The following is a 20,067-nucleotide window of genomic DNA, read 5'->3' as shown; positions in this document are numbered from 1 at the left end:
GAGAGAGGCAGAGACACAGGCAGAAGGAGAAGCAGGCTCCCTGAGGGGAGCCTAATATGGGACCTGATCCCAGGACTCTAGGATCACGACCCGAGCTGAAGGCAGACACTCAACCACTGAGCCACCCAGGTGCCCCTAGAAAGGGCACTTTAGAAGGTGTGCAGGGGGCAAAAGGTGCAGAAGCATTTCCCTAAGAAGGCACTGAATGTCACAGCTCTGAAGGGCCTTGAGGATCATTAGGGGAGGTTCTTGCCTGAGGTCTTCTCAGCCAGCAAATGGTAGGGCCAGAGCCTGCCCTGGGTCTCCTGCCTCCCAAACCTCACCCCTTTGCTTTTTTAGAGATCCGTGCAGATCCAACTCCTGGGCTGAGTGTTTTCTTCATCACACCCAGGATTCCCATGACAAGGATGCGAGAGGGCTGTAGCATATTCCCCAGGGCAGGAGGAAGGCAGGGAGACCAAGGGGGAACGAGGTGGTAGGCGGACAGACTCGGCTGGTGACAGGAACCAACTGCGTTAGCAAAGGGTGGAGTGGCAGGATTGGAAAGTCAGGACTAGCTGGGGATGATGGGTGGGGTGGCCAGATTCATTTGGAGACACACTTTGGGAAACATTAAGCTAAGATGTAGCGTATTTAAACTGAGATGAAGGTAGGTCCCATACTGAAGTGTATGGTGTATTTGAGAGTAGGTTCTGGATTTAAGGGTAGAGACTACTTTTAAGCAAGAACTGATGAGGTCTATGGGGGGAAGGAAGCCAACATATTTAACCAACAGTAGGCACTGTACGTAAGGGTAACATATGAATACCTGCATAAGGGCAGAAGCTGTTTCAATCAGGGGAAGGACTATATTGAACTAGGGTACGCTCTTTTTAACCATGTATTGAATTAGGCGTTGTATTTAGCTAGGCATTTCACCGAAGGCAGAAACTGTCTTCAGCTGAAAGCAGAGGACACGAGGGTAGTAACTGCATTTAGCCAAAGGAAGGGACTGTGTTTTCCTATCAGTAGCACAGAGATGGGAGGCTTAATGTCACCCCAGAAACAGAATACTCCCTTCTAGGGGCTTCCTCCTTAGCAGAGACTGTCTTCATCTGCTCCTGACAGCTCTATGACCTACAGTGGCTGTGTCCCAAATGTGCCCTGCTCCCTAGGATAACATGCTGGGGAGAGCAGAAGAAAAGCACCAGAACAGGCTTGCATGACTGTTTTTATTCAAACCACCAGATCTGCCCCAACAAAGAGCTCCCCAGACCCTGCCGCACCTTACAGGATCAGGCTTAGAGTCAGGGAGGAGGGACCTGTTGCTCCTGTCCCTGCAGAGGGAGGTCGAGATGGAACCTGGGATTCCTGGTGACCATCGAGACGACTCCCACTGCCTGTCCCTGTGGGGAACTGAGGATGGGCCACCCTACCCCAGGGGTGGGGGTGGGATTTCAAAGTTGCCCCCGGAACAATACTCCATTGAGGGTGAGGGGCCTGGCCCTGGACACCTCATGTCTCTGGGCGAGAACGTCGCGGTCCCTCATCCATCAGGCCTGCTGCCACGCTCCACCCCAGCACGGGAGTAGGACACATGATGCTCCCTAACCATTCATGGGGACCCAGAAGGGGGTTCTCTGCATGACGTTCCTTCCCTCGGCCTCAGGCCAGCAGGCGGCTGTACTCTGCCAGGGCAGAGGACTTTTTCACGCCATCCCAGATCCGGGCAGCATAGTGGAACCTGTGGGAGGAGGTCCACAGTCAGTTGCCTGGCTGTGGCCCACCAGCCTCATGCTGACCCTGGCCAGGAGGGAAAACAGGTCCTGTGTACGAGCCATATGACCTGAGACAAGAGCTTCCTCGGTCAAGAAGCAGGGAAGATGGCCATGCTGACGGGAGAGGCCTAGGTTCTCAGACCTCACCCAGGGTGAGCAAAGCTGAGGGTGCCTGGTCTGGGACAAAGGCCTCAAAGCCCCAACTCTGAGACCAAACTTCTTTCCACACTCGGTGTTGGCCTTTGTGGATTGGGGTTCTCCCTCTCTCTCCCTGCAGGGTCTTGTAATGACCCTTGCCTGCCTTGGCCTCTGCTGTAGACAGTGAAAGGAAGAGAGCTCCCAGCCCTTTCTGCCACAGCTGACTGCAGGCCCAGGGGAGCCACGCTAAAGGCTGCACCAGGTGAAGCTATTTCCCTCTCAAATTTGTGTCTTCTAGAAATTAGATGGTACAGACCTGGATCTGGCAGATGTGTTGTGGGCTCCGGACACAGAGAGTCATGTGATGTTGGGGCTGGGGAGGTTCAGGGCTCTGTGACAGCAGGGCGGAGAAAGCCAGTGGCCAGCGAAGGAGGGAAGGTGGAGGGGGACAGTGAAGCTGTGCCATCCAGAGAGAGCTGGAGAATGCAGCTGCCGTGGGGGCATTCCAGGGCCTCAAGGCTTACACTCAGGGCCTCAGAATAAACCCTCCTCGAGCTTGACTGGGCTCACTGGTCCTACTACTCACCATCAAATGACACCTAGCCACAGGTGTGTGATGGTGCTACATGACATTTCCTTTCTCTTAGTCTAGATTTCCCCACTAGTAAAACCGGTAACAGGACTTAAACCCCACTGGCTACTGGGGAGGACTCAAGATCACATGAAACAGCACAATGCCTGGCATGGAAGCAATTACCACCGTTTCAGAAAAGGAAATAGAGATGTGGCGAGACCACTGAGAACTTCCTCTTGTCTGCACCAGGGTGGGGCCCTCACACTGACCCCTCTGCCAAGAGCTCTTACCAGTTCTTCTCCGTGAGGATCGTGTGTGACAGCTGTGGCCGGGCCATTGACATCACTTGACTCCGGAGCTTGCTCACCAAGGACTGGAAACTGGGGTGGCCGCGGTACCCAGGGAGCAGGGAGAAGAGAGGGCTGGAACCGGGTCCTGGACAGTTAAGGTTGGGGGATAAGGAGGTCAGCCTGGCAGGGAGGGCCTTTCCCTTCTCCTAGCCATCTAGAATCCTGGGCTGAAATACCAGGAGTACCTCTACATTCAGACCCAGCCCAGCTCTTCCCGTACTTCCACAACTTGAAAACATGCTCCTAAGAAAGGGTCCAAGCACCTTAGGGACCAGTGTGGGTCTCTATCGTCCCAGACCAGACTCCCCTGAGGAAGAACCATACCTGCTCTTGGTGGGTTTTCACTCTCTGCCTCGCTGTCCATGAAGGGCACAAGGAACAAGTTGACCTCAGAGTCCAGGAAGTCCGGTGGGAGCCCGGGGAAGACATTACACTGTAACATGGACAGAGTACCTGGAGGAGAGAACCCATCAGCCTGCGGGTCCTATGCTGAGGGGCAGGGGAGGCACAGGTCTGATGATTGTCTAACTTGGGTCAGGAGGCCAGTGTAGACATCAGGGCCAGGGGACCAGATCAGGAATCGAGAGACTGTTGGCCAGTTTGGGGGGTGGTTCAGGGACCCTCACCCTTGTAACGCAAGTGGGAGTGAGCCATGAGCTGGTCAATCATCAGGTGCATCTGTCGCAGCTTTCGAGGACAGAAGTCCTCTCGGCGAGCTTTGTTCTGCAGGAAGACTGAGGGGTGGAGAGATGTGGTCCCGTGAGGCCGCTGGGATTTGGCTATGTGGACTTCCCTTCTCATGCCAAAGATCGGCCATCACCCCTGGGTTCAGAGCACTTGTAAATATTTACATGACATGTCACTTTGCTTTAGCACCAGGCCCTGCACGGGGTGATGCTGGGGACCTAGATAGGAGTCACAACTGGCTTCCACCCCCCCAGAGTCCCCAGTCTGGATGGAAAAGACAGAAGAGGATGATAGCCACAGGATCAGGAGTATGACAGGAAGGCCCCCAAGGGCCTGGGAGACAGGAAATAGAAGAGACCCCACCTAGGGTAGCATTAAGTGAACTAGACAGATCTTTGTTGAAAACAGGACATAGGTAGAGCATAGCTGAGCAAGGACAGAACTGGCAAAGGATTGGCATGTGTGCAGCTGAAAGAGGGAAAGAGCAGGGCACCTGGGGCCACTTGGGTTAAATCCACACTCACTCTGGAAATCTGTGGAGACACCAGGGCTAGAAAATTGGGCACATGTGGGTCCTGTCTGCAAAAAAGTGCTCATTCTGATCAAGGAGCCAGACCCAGACCCTTGTACATGCCCTTGGTGGCCATGTGGGAACCTCTGAGGAAGGAGCAGCTATTTGCTCTTTCTTCCTCCCAGCTCTCCACCTCCCCTGTGCCCCTGGTTTTCACCCCTCATTCTTCCCCTGCCCACCCCTCCAGCCCCCAGAAAGTCTCTCACCCAGGTGGGGGTAGTACTCCGTGCCTTCATCGGAGCCTGAGGAGCTGCTGGACTCATGGCTGGGGGACGGGGTGGAGGGCTTCACCATCTCTGCTGTCTGGAGGAACCTGGGGTTTGGGGCCAAGGGTTGGTGCTCTGGCACTGGCTCCCCCTACCTCACAGCCTAGGGTCAGGGCTCCTTTTGTGGGTCTGATGAAAGCGACAACCACACTCAGATAAATGCTGCATCTATATCTATTTCTCACATAATTTTAGGGAATTCAGAGACAACTCTCTCAGACACCAATCTGTGGACCCATGCCAACTGTACGTGCCTTTTAATGAGTTTATGCTATTAAAAAAAACACTTCATTGTTTAAAAGCATTTGTAAGATCACACTAAAACTGAGTGGAAAGTACAGGGATTTCCAGATGCCCTGCCCACCCCCCCACACATAGCGTCCCCTACCATCAACATTCCAACCAACCTATGACACATCGTTATCACCTAAAGTCTGTGGTTTACTTAAGGTTCCCTCTTGATGTTGTGTATTCTATGAGTTTTGGCAAAAGCATTATGTATCCACCACGGGGTTTTACAATGAATAGTTTCACTACCCTAAAAATCCTCTGTGCTCTATCCACTCACTCCTCTCTCCCCTCCTAATCCCTAATCTTTTTACTGTCTCCACAGTTTTGCCTTTTCCAGAATGTCATATAGTCGGAATGGTACAGTAGCCCTTTCAGACTGGCTTCTTTTAGTTAGTAATATGCACTTAAGAATATGTACTTCCTCCATGCCTTTTCATGGTTTGATATAATATTCCAGTGTCTAAATGTACCAGTTTATGTATTTACCTACTAAAAGATATCTTGATTGCTTCCTAGTTTTGTAAATTATGAATAATGCTGTTTTATTTGTTAGAGAGAAAGAAGACAGAGACAGAATGTGTATGTGAGCTTGCAGAAGGGGGTGGGGGGTCCACACTCAGCACAGAGCCTGATGCAGGGCTCGATCTTACAACCCAGAGATCACAACCTGAGCCGAAATCAAGAGTCAGAAGATGCTTTATAAACATCCATGTGCAGGTTTCTGTGTGGACCTAAATTTCAATTTATGCTATTTTATGCTATTTTAAAATAAGTTTTCCAAATATGTAAATAGAATAAATCTGCTATCTGAAATAGGGGATAATGGGACCCAATTAAGCATTATAGATATTCTCCTCATACAGACACAAACTGTATGTCATCCACAGTTTCAAGGAGTTCACCTGCTATGAAGCCCATGGCTAGGCTGTGCCATGTGCTGGCCCGCGTCCATGCCCCAATCAGAATGTAAACTCCACAGGGCAGTCTGTTTTTTTCACACTTGTGTTCCAGTACCCAGAACACTAAATGGCATTTGTAAATGTTCAATATATTTGTCATGTGAATGAATTCAAATACACAATAGTGGAGGTGGTGGTGCGGTGGCTGTCTCAGAAATAAGACCCTTAGATCTGGTCATGACAGCTGGCTCTCCCAGAAGCTCATTTTTACTGTTGGCCAGACCCACAGTTCACCACCACCCCCAGGATTCCTAAAATAAACATTAAGCTTCCATTTATCAATTGCTTACTAGGTATCAGGTACTGTACTGAATGCTTTGAATTCTTTAACTCATTTAATCTGCATAAAATGATCTATGAGGAGCTAAGGAAAAAGAAGACACTCACCTAATAAGAGCTAGGGTTCAAACCCAGGGCTGCCTCACTTTGGAGATACCTGCTTCCCTTGGCTCAGCTCTCCCCTCCCCATGAGCTCCTGTCCCTTCCTTTTGTCTGAGTTCTGTGCCCAAGGCGGCTGGCCTCCACATTGACCCCCTGAGGGCAAGAGGAACCCTTGTGCCTCATGTTCTGAGCCAGTTCTTTCCAGGGCGCATTTCTAGAACCTCCAGCTGCTTCGGGCAGGACTCCTTCCCTCTGCCTACCTGCCAGGGTACCAACAGAATGGTACACATGCCTGGAGGAGATGGATAAGATGGACAAGCCAGTTTCCGATTATGCTACTCACTCAACAAATGTGTATTATCTACCTTGTGCCAGGCACTCTGTGAGGCACTCAGGACTCTGTCCTCCTGGGGCTTACATTCTACTGGGGGAGACAGACGGTAGAGATCTGTGATGTCTTGTCAGGGAGTGATAAATGCAATGAAGGAAAACACAGCAGATAAGAGGCAGGGAAGAAAGGGGGGCGGTACATTGTAAGATAAGGAACAGCCTGAGGTGGTCCAAAAGACATGAGGGAGGGTGTTTGAGGTCTGCAGGAAGACCTCTCTTTCCAGCTGAGGGAGGGACAGAGTGCAGAGATCATAAGCTGCATGAGAAATAGCCATGAGGTCACCAGGCCTTTAATGGAAGGAGTGAGGGAAAGTGGTAGAAGAGAAGGTCAGTGAGGTGACTGGGACTGTCCCGTGTAGGGGATCTTGTATGTAGGAAGACTGAATTTTATTCTGAGTGATGCATAAAGTCAGTGGAGAGCTAGAAGTGTGTGTATACTGGGTGGTAGTGATCCACTCCAACTCACATTTTAAAGAGGTCCCTGTGGCTGCTATGTGGAACGTAGAGACGTGGGCAAGTGGCTGGGTCTCTGGTCCCCATCTCTTGCCTGGCTCCCCCTCCCCACTTGCTCCTCACCTGTATAAACTGAGGTCTGTGAACCAGTCCTGGACAACGATCACCACATGGCAGACCGTGAAGAGGAAAGCAGCAATCTGGAGTGACTGCAAATGGGCAGGAAGGGACAAGAGAGTTGAAGGTCCCTTTTGCCCAGACTGGGGTCCCTGTTCCCAGGACTTAGCTGAGGGGGCAGCAGGACAAGGGCCTCAGAGCCTCTAAGCACCTTCTGTGTGCCCAGACTATCCTAGCACTTCCTTTATGGCCATCCCTGAGTTAGGCAAAGTAGGAATGATTACCCCCACCTTACACAGGCAGATAATGAGGCTGGAGGGGGAGGGGGAAGAAAATGCCTTTTCCAAGGAACACAGCCAGACAGGACTCTCAATACTGTTCTTTCCTACAGTTCTTGGGGCACCCAAGGCTCTTCATGAAGCAGAAACTAGGTCAACTCACCAGCTCTCTGTCACAAATCTTGAGGGGAAGGGTAAGACCTCTCCCCAAGGACTGGTTTGGCCCCCTCACCTGCATCTCAACATAGGTGTGGGGCAGGTTGTACTCTGGAGGCAGCTTGCGGTCATTATTGATAAGGTGGTCCAAGATGGAGGGGCTCAGGATGGGCTGCAAGGAAGAGAAGGTGTCAGGAAAGGGACTGGTGGCCAGGACCCTAAAGGTCACAACCACCTAAGTTGCACACATTGAAGGCAAATACCTCACCTCTCTCGGGACTAAATAAGGTCAGAAACATGGGTGGTTTCTCATAAGTGAGTGCTAGTCAGTGAGAGGAAGTGAGAGAACAATGTTTCAAAGCAGGTACACTTCTGCCAGTTCTTTTACAAAATCACCACTCTCAAGTGCCTCATGCTCAAAGGGAACTCTTCTAGTGCTAATAAATGTAATATTGACTTGAAGGAGTCATGTCCCTTCAAGAGCCTTTTCTTCTCTTAGTTGTTTCAAATGCTTTCAAAACTTTGCTATGATAATTACTTTGGTCAAAAAACAATGAATAGTGTGAAAACTGGTGAAGATTTAAAAATTGCATCAGTGGGTGTAAAAAAAAAAAATCAGTGGTGAGTTCATCACCTTTTCTCAAAGGAACATTCCATTTAAAGACCATAAGAGTTAAATCGGCTTGGCAGTCTTATTGACTTCTTGGTGCAGTGAGTGGAATTCTTTAAGTAAGAGGCTTTTCCAACTGCTGGCCTTCTAAAACTCCCAGCACTCCATGCTCTATTCTGTCCTGTTTTAGCTCCCATTCTGCTCCATGTGGGTCTTGGAACCAGATCACAGCAATTTAGTTTGTTTTTAGGTCCCGGTGGCCCCTGCATAGGCCTGGCTCACAGATCTCACACCACATTTGTAGGTTTTCCACTCTCTGTGCTATCAATGCCTACGGTGACTAGAACTTTGTTCCATCAACATTCAGTGGGTACCAACTATGGGCCAGGCCCTGATCAACAGTGTTCCTCCTGGAAGAGCTCCAGGTAGATCAGGTGTGGGAGCAGTACACAAAAAGCAGACTGTGATAAATCAGTGCTGTGATGGAAGGTGCACATGGCACTGGTGGGTACTCTGAGGGGAAGACTTCTGGGAGAAGGCAATACCCCAGCGGAGTCTTCTGGGCATTAGCCAGGCAACAAGGCAAGGGGACAGTGTTCTTGTGGTCACGGTACTGCCAGCTAAGAGTACGAAGTATGTACTTCTTGTCAGGTACTGTCATTAGGACTTTACTTGTGAAGCCCTGAATGAAGCCTCACAAAACCCTGCAGGTAGGCAATAATATTTTTCCCACTAAAGAAAAATGAGAAATAGGCGGTTTCAGATAAAGGGAACAGGATGAGGACAGCCCAGAGGGAAGAGAGATCATGGTGAGGCCTTATGGTGTGTGTGGTGGAGCTAGAGCTACATCAGAAAGGGGAGACTAGAGTCTGAAGGAGGCAAGCCCTATAAGCCTTGAATGCCACACTAAGGAATAGGGACTCTGCCTGAGGGCAAGGGAGAACACGAGGAAAACTGCCAAATACAGGACGGGTCAGTTCTAATGATAGTGATGGGCCCAAACATTAAATACGTGCCAGGTCTTATGCTAAGCACTTGGTCTGGACTGTTGTACTGAATCCTTGCAATGATCCTGTGAAACTGAGTACAATTACTGTCCCCAATTATAGACAAACTGAGGTCTGGGAGGGTAAAAAAAATTTGCTTCAAGTCACCCAACTGTTAAGAATTAAAGGCAGAATCTGGACATACACAGACCGACTCCAGGGCCCACACATTTGACCACTCTGCTAGAAGATTCTTTAGGCTACTATGTACAGAATGGATGGGAGGGGAGGGTGGCAAAATTTGATAAGAGACTAAAGGCCAAGAAAAGACACAACTTGGCTAAAACCACATGGAATCCAAGCAGGATTCTGGCTTATAAATACCCAGGGGTGGAGCTGAGTGTGGCATGCAGTAGGGTGAGGCACGTGGAGGTTGGCACCTGTGTGTCCAGGAAAACAATCCGCTCTTGGGTAATAAAGAAGTCAATGCCACTGGTCTGGTTGCCCCCTCGTTCCTTCATTTCAGCACTCTGGGCTCGGAAAACATATGCCCTGTGGAGAGGAACAGGTGGAGTACGTTACGAGGTCTGGCTCTCAGCCTCCGACACCTCCGGAGTATGACCCTGTGAAAGGAGCATGTGGGACATGGTTCCTTCCTGCCCACAAAGCCTTCCATCTGTGGCCCCTGCTGTCTGGGGGCTTACATTTTATTCCATATAACTTTACCCCCACTCATAAGTAGGTTTGTTAACTCACTTAATGAAGTCAGCAACCTGAGGTATTTAAGAGTAGGGGTTTTGCTAGACTGCTGGGATTCAAATATCAGCTCTGCCTCTTCCTGGCTATGTGGATTTGGGCAAGTCCTTAATCTTTCTCTTCTGTTGCCTTATCTGTAAATGGGGATAACAACAGTCTCAAAACTTTTAGGGTTACTATGAGGCTACTATATGTAATGCCCTTAGGAACTTGCCTGATATGCAGTGATGTGTAACTGTCAGCTATTAATTACCAAGTGCACTTGTCACAGGCCAGGCGTTGGAGATACAGCACTGAGCTCTCCCCGCCCCCAGAGTGAGAGGCTGTTTGGTTGTAGAACTCAGTTCCTAGTTCTTTTCCTATGAGAAGAGTCTCTCTCAATTCTATCTGTGCTGGATGGGGAGACGAGAGCAAAGCAGGCAGAGCTGAGCCTTGCCTTAACCACTGAGCTCAACTTGGTCACATTCTGTGGCTTGGACAAAGAGATTATTTCCTCTTTCTAACTGCAAAATCAGGGTAAGAGTACCTACTTCTCAAAAGGTAACCCCCACCTCCCTGAAATGCTTAGCATGCTGTCTGACACAGAGCAAATATCCTCCTGCTTAACACTGTACAGAAGACCTCCTATGTACCAGATACCAGGATGTGGCAGTAAGGACAGTCTTGCTTCCATGGAGAGAAGGTCTACCTTCTGGTCTACCTTACAAATTAACAGCTATCAGTTAACTTCAAGTGGCAGGAAGAGGAGATGTGTAGCACTCTGAGTGGGGATAATTCAGATAGTAGAGCCAGGAAGGCATGCCATAAAAGAGGCAAATGACCACACTGAGGGAGAGAGAAGAGAGTTAATTAAGCAAATTTAATTAAGTTACAGAGGGAAGTGCAGGGGGGATGCAGGATGGGAGACTATCCCAGGCAGAAGGCAGGTGGTGTGTATGAGGCAACAAAGACCAGTGTGGTAAAAGCAGAGAACAAGGGACCCTGGGACCAAGAAGTAGGTACATAGGCCTTTGTGGGGCATGGCAAAGAGCTGGGGCTTTGGCCCATGAGCCTGGAGAAGCCCTGAAGACAATTAAGTAGAGAAGTGACAGGACTGGATGTGGGCTTTGAAAAGCTCCCCCTTGTGCTATGCAGTGAGGGCTGTAGGGTGGAAAGAGTGGATGACGACTTATAGGCCCAACACCCCGGGCCTCCCTTATCCTCTCTGACCTGATCACCTAGGACTTCCCGTCTTGCTCCCTCTGCTCCAGCTCAACAGCCTGCACGTCATTTTGCACATACACCAGGCAAGCTCTTGCTGCAGAGGCCAGCTTTTGCCATTCCCTGATTAGAACGCTCTCCCTCCGCCAAGTCTGCTTTTTCTCAGTGTCCCCCTTAGAGAGGCCTTCCCTGACTATTCGATTTAGAACTGTCATCTAGCGCCCATACCGCTTCCCTATAATCCCTTCCTGTGTGGTTATTATCTTCTAACATGTCGAGTAACTTATTTTGTTTGCTACTGCTCCTATTAAAATTAAGCCTCATGACGACAAACGTTCTTGCTAGTTTTGTTTGGCTGTATATCCCCAGCGCCCAGAACAGTGCCTGACACATCGTAAGCACTCAATAAATACTAGTTGAACTAAAGCAGGGAAACCAATAAGCAGGTTCTTGGCATCCTCCAGGGAAGATGTCAGAGGCTTAGACCAGGAGATAGGAATGAAGGGGAGAAGCAGATGAATTCTTAACCTAATCAAGAGACTTGATGGCTAGATTTGGCATCAAAGTCCACCATGCCACAGGATGACGCAGCTCAAAAAGACTAGGTAGGCCAGCAGGAGTCTCTCTAGCTCAGGAATCTGAACTTGGAGCTGAGGGGAAACTTTGCTATTTGGGGGATGCTGAGATGGAGAGTGCCATCTGAGAGAGCTGTTAACTGTTCCCAAGCACAGCCAAGGTGAACTTATGACTGAATAGAGAAAAGAAGAGATGGAGGTGACCTGGGAGGAAGGGAAACCCCCACAGCTCTGGCTCTAGTGGATGTATATTGTCACAATGGTGGTTCTTAACCTGTTCTGGGTCTCCATCAAGCCCCTCTAAGATCTGGTAGAAGCTATACATCCTTTCTCTAGAAGAAAAGCGTGACTGCAGGTATGTGTAAAATTCTGCATATACTGTTAGGAGGTTTGTGGATATGCCCTGGTGCCCATCCACAGAATGCAAGGTTGTAGCATGGTAGTATTTATTATTTTATAAAAAAGATAAACCCCTATATATTTTAAACAATCCCAAGTGGCTACTACCCTTTCTCATTCCTCACTCTGAATCTTCCTTAATCAGACTGTACATGTTCCATCCTCCCTAGCCCCTTTCTTTTTTCTCCTACTCTCAGTTCTGGTTCCTAGTTCTTAAGCTCCTTCTTCCTCCAAATCCTCTCCTGTGATTTCATACTTTACTCTTCACAATCCTCCCCATCCTTCCTCAAGAATGCAGGACAGAACAGCTTCTGTTCTGCTCTAGAACCCATGGCCTACATCCAGGTCTCTTTCCCTGTTCTAGTTACCAGGCCTTATCAACCAATATCCTGCAAGCATTTGCTCTGTGTCAGGTTCTTGTTAACTATTGCCTTCCTGATATTATCCTTCAAAAACCCACTTCACAGATGACAAAGTGAGATATTGACAAGTAAAATGACCTGCCCAAAGTCAACTAGCTAGTGAGTGGCAGGGCTCAGAGTGAAGTCAGCTTAAATCAAAGCTGGGCTCTGTACCATTCCTGGGGCAATGCAGGGAGTGAGGAAAAGGACTGGTTACCTTGGAGCTACACAAAGATTTAGTTCAGTCCCTAATCATCCTCATCTGACAAAGACACTGAGGCTAAGGGAGGTGAAAGTCCTTTGGTAACACCATTTATAATCGCCAGGCCCACCCTCCTCCTGGCTTCCACACCCCTTACCTCTGGTCCTCCTCAGGAGTGTTGGCCGACAACAATGACATGACCATGGACTTGCCTGTCCCCTGGAGGCCAAGGACACCGACCACCAACACATCAGTCTGATCCAACAGGTACTGGGGGAAGATGAAGGCGTGTGACTCTCGTAAATCTGTCAGTGGCTGGAGCAGGAGTGGGGGTGAGGTAGGGGAGGGGGCAGGGGTGGATACTTCTGTGGCTGGCCTGCCTGCCTTGTCAGATATGAAGAAAAACTTGGATGGCTTCAATACCCCAAGTTGAGCAAAGGGCCTGTGTATGAATGTGGTGGCACAAAGAATGATGTTGTGAGAATTCCAAGGTAGAGAAGAGCCTGGCAAGATCAAGAAGCTACTAGGAAATCAGTGCAGCTGGAACACGGTAGGAAAAAGGGAAACCTGACTTTGGTGAGGGGAAGGGCAAAGGCACAGAAATGAAGGGCAGGTGGAGGAAGACAGGACCATTGGAACAGACTCTTGGAGGGCTTTTGGCTTGGGGCAGGTTTGGAAAACAAATGAAAGCGTGAAAAAGGGAAAAGAGTGCAGGAAGGGGAGGTCAGTTCATCCTGGCTCTTGTCTGTGGTATTTAAGAGTCTTGGAAAATCCGGAGACCTTCACCTCTGGCCCACCAGTTCTGATGCCTTCCACCACCAGGGGGTGTGAGAGACACTCCTCAAGAAAAACAAAGAAGTCCTCAACTGGCTCCTTAGAGCCACCTGGAGCTTTTATTAAAAGGAAAAAAAAGCAGCAGCAGCAGCAGCAGCAGCAGCTATTCTTGGGCCTAACCCTAGACACATTAGAGCAGAATACCTAGGGCTAGCCCTGTCCTATAAGAGCAGACACCGACCACATGCGGCCATTTAAGCTTAATTAAACAAAGCTAAAAATTCAGTTCCTTAATTATACTAGTGGATAAGTGCCCAACAGCCATGTAGAAGGAGTGTGTCTATCATACTAGATAGTGCAAATATATTCTCAACACTGCAGAATTCTATTTCAAGTGAAGGGTAGGCCTGCTAAACACCAGCTTTTGTTTTGTTTTAAAGCTCCCCAGTCGGTATCAGTGAGACAGTAGACGTACAAAGGCAGCAGGCCAGGTAATAAAAGATGGGCTTAGCATGTTGTCTTAGTCCAAGCTGCTGGGAGAAGGAAAAGAGACACACGTAGGAGAATCTGGGCAGGGATGTGGTGTGACGGGGCTGGGCGGAGACTGGAGCTAGGTAGGACGGTCCAGGAACGTGAGGCCTGAGCTAGAGAGCAGGGGCCACCGGGGGAGTGCCATTTAAACCAGTTATCACTGGTACAGCATGGCTTCCAACCAATTAGGAAAGGAACAGGAGCAGGGTCCAGGAGGCTGCCCTGCTGTGGGACGGTACCGAGATCCCAGGGCATCTGGGAGGTAGTGGGAGTCCTTTCTTGCCAACCAGTATCAAACTATCTCAGTATTTTAACTACCAGCACAGCTGATCTAGTGGAAGCCACTGCAATTCAGTCCTGGGCAGGTGAGAACTTTGATTCCTTCTCTATCATCGCCTCAAAGCTGTCTAGTCTGGTACTATCTGGCAAGAGGCAAGAGTGGAGGTCGGGAGGTGGGGTGGAGGTGGCGAGATGTGGGACATGGAGACACAACCTCTCATCTCAGTACCTCAATGGCGCTGTCACACCAGTTCATCTGGTCGTCTACCAATTTGATGCTGTGCTTCATGCGTTCTGGGGGCAGTAGTTTGGCCTGGCCCACGACAGCTGGAGACAGGATAAAGAAGGATACAGGATGTGGTAAGGGTCTGTGTGAAGGCATTCCAGCTCCCAACCAGATCCTGCCCGGCCCCAACTCACGGTCCATGGCTGCTGGTGCAGCAGTGCCCATGCCTCGGTTCTGGATCTGATACACAGGCTGTGTGGGTCTCTGCCCCTCCTTTTCTCCCTTGGGTGGTGCTGGGGCTGCAGGGGGTGCAGGGGCAGTGCCCTCGGGGGTTGAGGCATTTGTCACAGTTGCAGGCCCTTTCCCCTCTTCCCGTGGTTTCATGAGGACGATAGGCTTCTCAAGAGGGGCTGGAGCAGGCGGGGCGGCAGGGGCTGTTGGAGGTGGTGGCTGCTTTGACTATGGGACAGAGAAGCTTCCAGTCAATGGGAGAGATCACTGACCTAAATGCTCCCGGCCTCCCCCCTTCAGAAGATTCTTCCCTGCTCACCCGCTCTGCTGGAGGTTTTGAGAGGATGATGGGGGTTTTCTGCATGACCGACGAGCTCGTCTCTTCACTGCCATCCTGTGGTGAGGGAGAGCAGTGACTCAGGAACAGCTCCCCTGGCTCTCCTGGACACTCCCGAAGGCCTTCATGTGCCAGGTACAATTCTAAATACCTTCATGTATTAACTTCTTCAGTTCCACCACCAACCCCGAGATATACATACTGTTATCTCCATTTTACAAATGAAGAGGCTGAGGTCCAGAGAGGTTGAAATGGCTTGCCCGAGGTTATGCAGTCAATAAGCAACAGAGCCAGGATTTGAGCCTTGGCAGCCTAGTTCCAGGACACATTTGGCTGCCTCTGCCAGATAACAAGACCAGGCAGGAGGAGCCAGGGCTCTGGAGCTAGATCTGGGTTCAAACTTGGCCCTGCCTTTTGTTGGCTGTGTGAACTTGAATAAGGAACCACCCTCACTTCGGCTAATTTCCTCACTTGGCCAACAAGGATAGAAGTGCTTCATGGGACTGCCGCAAGGCTGAAAGCAGATGAACTTGTAAACGGTCCACGGTCCATGAGGCAGAGGGGAGACAGGGGCTTGCTATCTCACAGATTCTACCCCGATTTTCCCTCAGCTCCACTCTTGTGCTTGCCAAGCCAGTGGTCTAATTCCCACACCTCACCCTCCTCAGGCTTCTTTTGACTCACCCCCAGGGTCAGCTTAATAAGAAAGGGGAGAGATTTGAGTTTGAGCCTTGTTCTTTCCTGGTTCCCTGAGGAACCTCATGAGAGCCATGAACCTTCACTGGGACTGTTTCTTCCCCATATACTGGAGAGACTGGCCTATGGTGAAGAACAAACAAGAGGGCATGAGAAGTACTCTGCAGGCAACAGTTGAGACAGAACTACAGGAGAGACTGTGGGCTTTCCAAAGGCCAGGGAGGAGGGAGGACAGCCGGGGCCGAGGCTGGGAGGGTAGACAGAAGATGGTGGACAGGAGATGGTATTCAGGAGGCACAATGTATAGCACCGGTGCCTGACAGGCGTGGGGTGGGGGTGTCCAGGATGATATCCGATGGGCCGTCATGGGTATTGGGAGGAAGTTGCTGAGGGCAGCAGGGGACATAGAGGGTGTGAGGAGGCCACTGACCAGTCAGGAGGCTGCCAGGGCTCAATGGCAAAATCAGAGACAGAGACAAGAGACTCTGGAGTTGCTCAACCAGGGACTTAAGCTGACAGTATAGGAAGATGGGAATGTTCCTCAGGCCTGAGTGTGGAAGGAAGAGAGACCCTCTGTTCTCACCTGTGCTACAACCCAAGGGAAGGAACAAGCAAGAGCTGAGCTCACTGTGAACAAATTATTCTTCATGTTTGCACTTTCATGGTTCAGAAACTGGTCCCAATTATTACCGGTCTTCCACCCCAACAAACCTCTCAGAGGTGGGCAGGGCCCTGGATGAAGAACCTGGGGGGGGGCAGGGACAGGTTCTGGCAGAAGTCCCCTAGGCACAGGACAGGAACAAGACAGGATCTGTGCCCTCGTCAAGACTCCGGACTCACCACCCAGGACACTACAGCACACAGAACAGGCTGGACTTGGGCTTAGCTGGATCTGGGTTTGAGTTCTGGCCCCAAAGCTTTCTGACTGTGACTTTGGGGCAGTCCCTTCTCTGAGATTCATTTTCTTTCATTAGTGGAAATCCTATCTATCCTAGGTTCTACTTCATGGGGTAGCTCAAAGGGTTCAGGAAGACCCAAATGATGTTAAAGCACTTTGCACAGTGCCAGCATACCACATGCTGCTCAACAGACAGTAACAGCTGCTGTCGTTATGGGGCCCGAGTGGCTCAGTTGGTTGGGCATCTGACTCTAGATCTCGGCTCAGGTCATGATCTCGGGGTCAGGGGTTCTAGCCCTGTGTCAGGCTCTGAGCTCAGTGCAGAATCTGCTTGTTTCTCTCCCTCCCCTGGCTTGCATGCTGTGCATGCACGTGTTCCCTAACAAATCAATCTTAAAGAAAAAGAAACAGCTGCTATCATATGACTCTTTAAAACATGAGCTTATGGCACCTTTCAGCTCAAACTCTCCAATGCCAATTTCATTCAGTGAAATCCCAAGTCCCTTCCCAGGCCTCTCAGGTCCAACGTGATCTGGCCTGAGTTACCTCTCTGACATTATCTTCTATCACCTTCCTTTCTTGTTCAGCCTCTGCAGCCACATTGGCTTCCTGGCTACTCCCTGAATATACCAGACATAGAGCTCAGTGCCTTCACATCTGCTTCATATCTGTCCAAGAACGCTCTTCACTCAGATTTTGTCGTGGTGTATTTCCTCACCTCTTCAGGGAGGCCTTCTCTGTCCACTTCATCTAAGACAGCTCCCTTTGTCACTCTCTGCCCTTATTCCATGAGGCCAGTTTTGTTCACAGACAGATGCCCAGCATTTAGATTAGTGCCTGGCACATGGCAGGTGCTTAAAAAACATTTGTGGAACAAGTGGATACAGGGATGCTGCCCTTGCCCACTCACTCACCCGTCTCTCTCTCTCCCATGGGGCAATGTAGTCCCTCTCCCGACCACCAGGGCCAGAAAGGTTCTGGGGGCCGCCAGGGCCAGGCTCCTTCCACCGCCGACGCCTCTCTATCCCATAGAGCCCAGGCTGACTATGGCCAGACTCAGACATGATTGCCTACAGAGAGAAAGAGGTTGATTTCAGGGTGAAGAGATGCTCTTAAATCTATCTGGCTTACCCTGGAGTAAGAAGGCACTTATTTTCCAGAGAGTTCTGTGGCTGTGGTAGTGATTGCCAGCTGGCTCAAGATCTATTCTACCTTCACTTCTTCCAAAAAAATTAAAACCCTCAGTTCTAAGCAGGGCACGTGGCTGCCCAGAACACACTTCTCAGCATAATTTGCAGGTAGATGGCCATGTGATTAAGTTCTTTCTGGCCAATGGTAGGACACCAGAAGTGTGTTTTGGCAGCTTTCAGAAACTTCCCTTCAGACACTAGAACATGCCTTTTGCCCTCCTCCTGGCTGGAAGGAATGTGGTGTGCAGGCTGGAGCTCAAGCAGCCACCCTGGACTGGAAGGAAGGAAAGAAGGCGTGGGAGAAAATGATTCAGGGGTCCCCTATTAACCTTATGTTGTCTACTTTTGGATGTATTGAGAAACAAATACATTTTTATCTTACTTGTAGCTAAAACTATTCCCAACTATTAATTACTTTGCCCCCAAAATAAGTATAACTCAGAGGGAGGGGGAGGGTCACATAAAAATGGGACATCTTCTTTCCCAAACTGCAGCAAACCATTTCCTTACAAATCAGTAACATGGTCCTCATTCCAACAACTATTGTTTTGATAACCGAACACTGGCATATGCGGGGCATTTAAGGGCCTATTTTCATCTGGTGTCTCACCCGGTGTCAGTCTGTTTACCTTCCATTTCTGATGGTCTGCCATCCCTCACACTCCAACGTCTCACCAGTGGTTAACCTAAGATGTTATAAAATGTACTGCTACCTATATAATCCACTCCCTATCATTTAACTATCTTTATTGGTCCCTCTAGGGAGTTTCCCCAGCTGTTTACACTTCTAGGGAAGTGTCAGAGTACTTAACAGTCTGTTTGCTATGAGGCCATTTACTATATAGCTCACAGGTCAAGTTAAACTGTAGTCTATGGACCAAATCAGGGCTGCCTTCTGTTTTTGTAAATAAAGTTTTATTGGAACACAACCACATCCATCAATTTACACATTGTCTACAGCTGCCTTCTTGATACAATGGCGGAGTAGTTGAGACAGGCAGTGTGGCCTGCAGAATCTCAAACGATTTGCCTCTTTTTACAGAAAGTCTGCTGACCCTTGGTTAGCTCTTAAGTGCCTGTGAAATTATCCTATGAATCCCCCCCTACCCCATCCAAACAAACAGTGACTAATAGGTCCCTGTGCGAGACCCTTTCTCCAGACTGCAGTTAGGTGTTTACAGGATGTGGGAGTAATTTTGCTAGCCAGGCAGGGGCCTGTCTAGCTCCTCACTGCTCCAAGTGACCTCTCCTCCAGCCACAAACCGAGCTGAAGACTGCCTTCAGAGACAGGAGGGTAAGGCCTGTTTACACATGCTTCTGGAAAATGATCCACTCAGCACTTCAATGACTGTTTATAGTCTCTGAGGGAGATTCCCCCAGAAATTGGGACTCCTCCATTTGCACTTAAGTGTGGGTTTATACATTATTCTGGAGATGGCCCCACCCCCTATTCCAATCCTCGTGTCTCTTTTCTCTCCTCCACCAGGACTCCATCCAGCCTAGGGCTCAAATGTCTGTTTACACACCAAGAGGACCCCCTTCCCACACAGAAAATGTCCCTCTGCAGGTTATTCTGGGCACTTCCACAGTATTTGCCTCTACTTGATAGCTCCATGGGGGAGGGGGAGCTCCTCAGAATCTGAGTCCACCTACATGCAATCTGGGGACCTCCAATGTTTCCAGGCTCCTTTGCCGATTCTCTCAAGACGTTCTGAAGCCAGTCTGTGTTTATTTACAGGACTCTGGTCGGCGACCTCCTCGACGTCAGGAATCTACCTAGGCATTCTGTGGGGGAAGTTTCCTCAGCCCTTGGCGCATCTCTTCCCGTGACCCTTGCAGGCGACGCTCCCAGAACCCAAGTGTCTATTTGCACACTAATTCCTAACTCCGTATTTATGCCCACCCCCCACCCCCAGAACCTAACGGTGGATTCACACGATTTTTCTAAGGACTGACACTTAAACACGTGTATTTACAAGTTTTGTCCATGGGGCGCCCCCCCTACAACTTAGGAGTCTATGGACTGTATTCAGAGGGCATCGCCCAAATTAGGCACCTGCTTAAGAGGCTTCCTGTGGGGAACCCTACAACTTAAGTTTCCTTTTTACACACTATATGGAAAACCTTCCGCGTGTATAGCGTCTGTTTGTAGACCCTCTGCGAGCGTGTTCCCCAAACTTAAAGTTTCCCTTTAAACGCTATCGCTGGGATCTTTGCAATACTTCACGGCCAGTTTACAGGCCCTACTGGGCCCTCCCAGAACCGAAGTCCCTATTTACACATTATTCACCGGCCCCAACCCCCCACGCCCGCCAACCCGGTAATTTAAGGTTCGCTCTTGGCTCCCTACTCAGTAACACACCCGCCGGGGGTCAGAGCCACCGTTTAACGGTCGAAAGGGGGGCGGG

At 49.8% G+C, this 20,067-nt stretch overlaps 1 protein-coding gene across 10 annotated transcripts in view; it reads right to left on the bottom strand.

The window, feature by feature from the left end:
• The window catches only part of SMG9 (SMG9 nonsense mediated mRNA decay factor), a 31,679-nt gene that overhangs the window by 11,243 nt on the left and 369 nt on the right, over window positions 1–20,067 (bottom strand). For 3 of the 10 annotated variants that reach the window (XR_013352985.1, XR_013352992.1, XM_077849219.1), the window contains exons 2-14: window positions 19,313–19,444; window positions 17,384–17,539; window positions 14,858–14,932; window positions 14,502–14,766; window positions 14,311–14,408; window positions 12,655–12,767; window positions 9,405–9,516; window positions 7,445–7,540; window positions 6,941–7,026; window positions 4,284–4,390; window positions 3,446–3,553; window positions 3,144–3,272; window positions 2,760–2,904 (exon numbers count right to left, since the gene is read on the bottom strand). Coding sequence is in view for 3 of the 10 variants with exons in the window: in XM_077849219.1 (XP_077705345.1) it covers window positions 2,760–2,904; window positions 3,144–3,272; window positions 3,446–3,553; window positions 4,284–4,390; window positions 6,941–7,026; window positions 7,445–7,540; window positions 9,405–9,516; window positions 12,655–12,767; window positions 14,311–14,408; window positions 14,502–14,766; window positions 14,858–14,932; window positions 17,384–17,533 (1,484 nt within the window). In the remaining 7 variants the exon portion in view is untranslated. The other 7 variants (XR_013352986.1, XR_013352990.1, XM_077849245.1 and 4 more) reach the window with 7 other exon arrangements.

Source organism: Canis aureus, chromosome 1 (genome assembly GCF_053574225.1).
Source record: "Canis aureus isolate CA01 chromosome 1, VMU_Caureus_v.1.0, whole genome shotgun sequence".
Taxonomy (NCBI): domain Eukaryota; kingdom Metazoa; phylum Chordata; class Mammalia; order Carnivora; family Canidae; genus Canis; species Canis aureus.
Note: the sequence above shows the minus strand (reverse complement) of the source record. Positions and strands in the feature narration are given on the sequence as shown.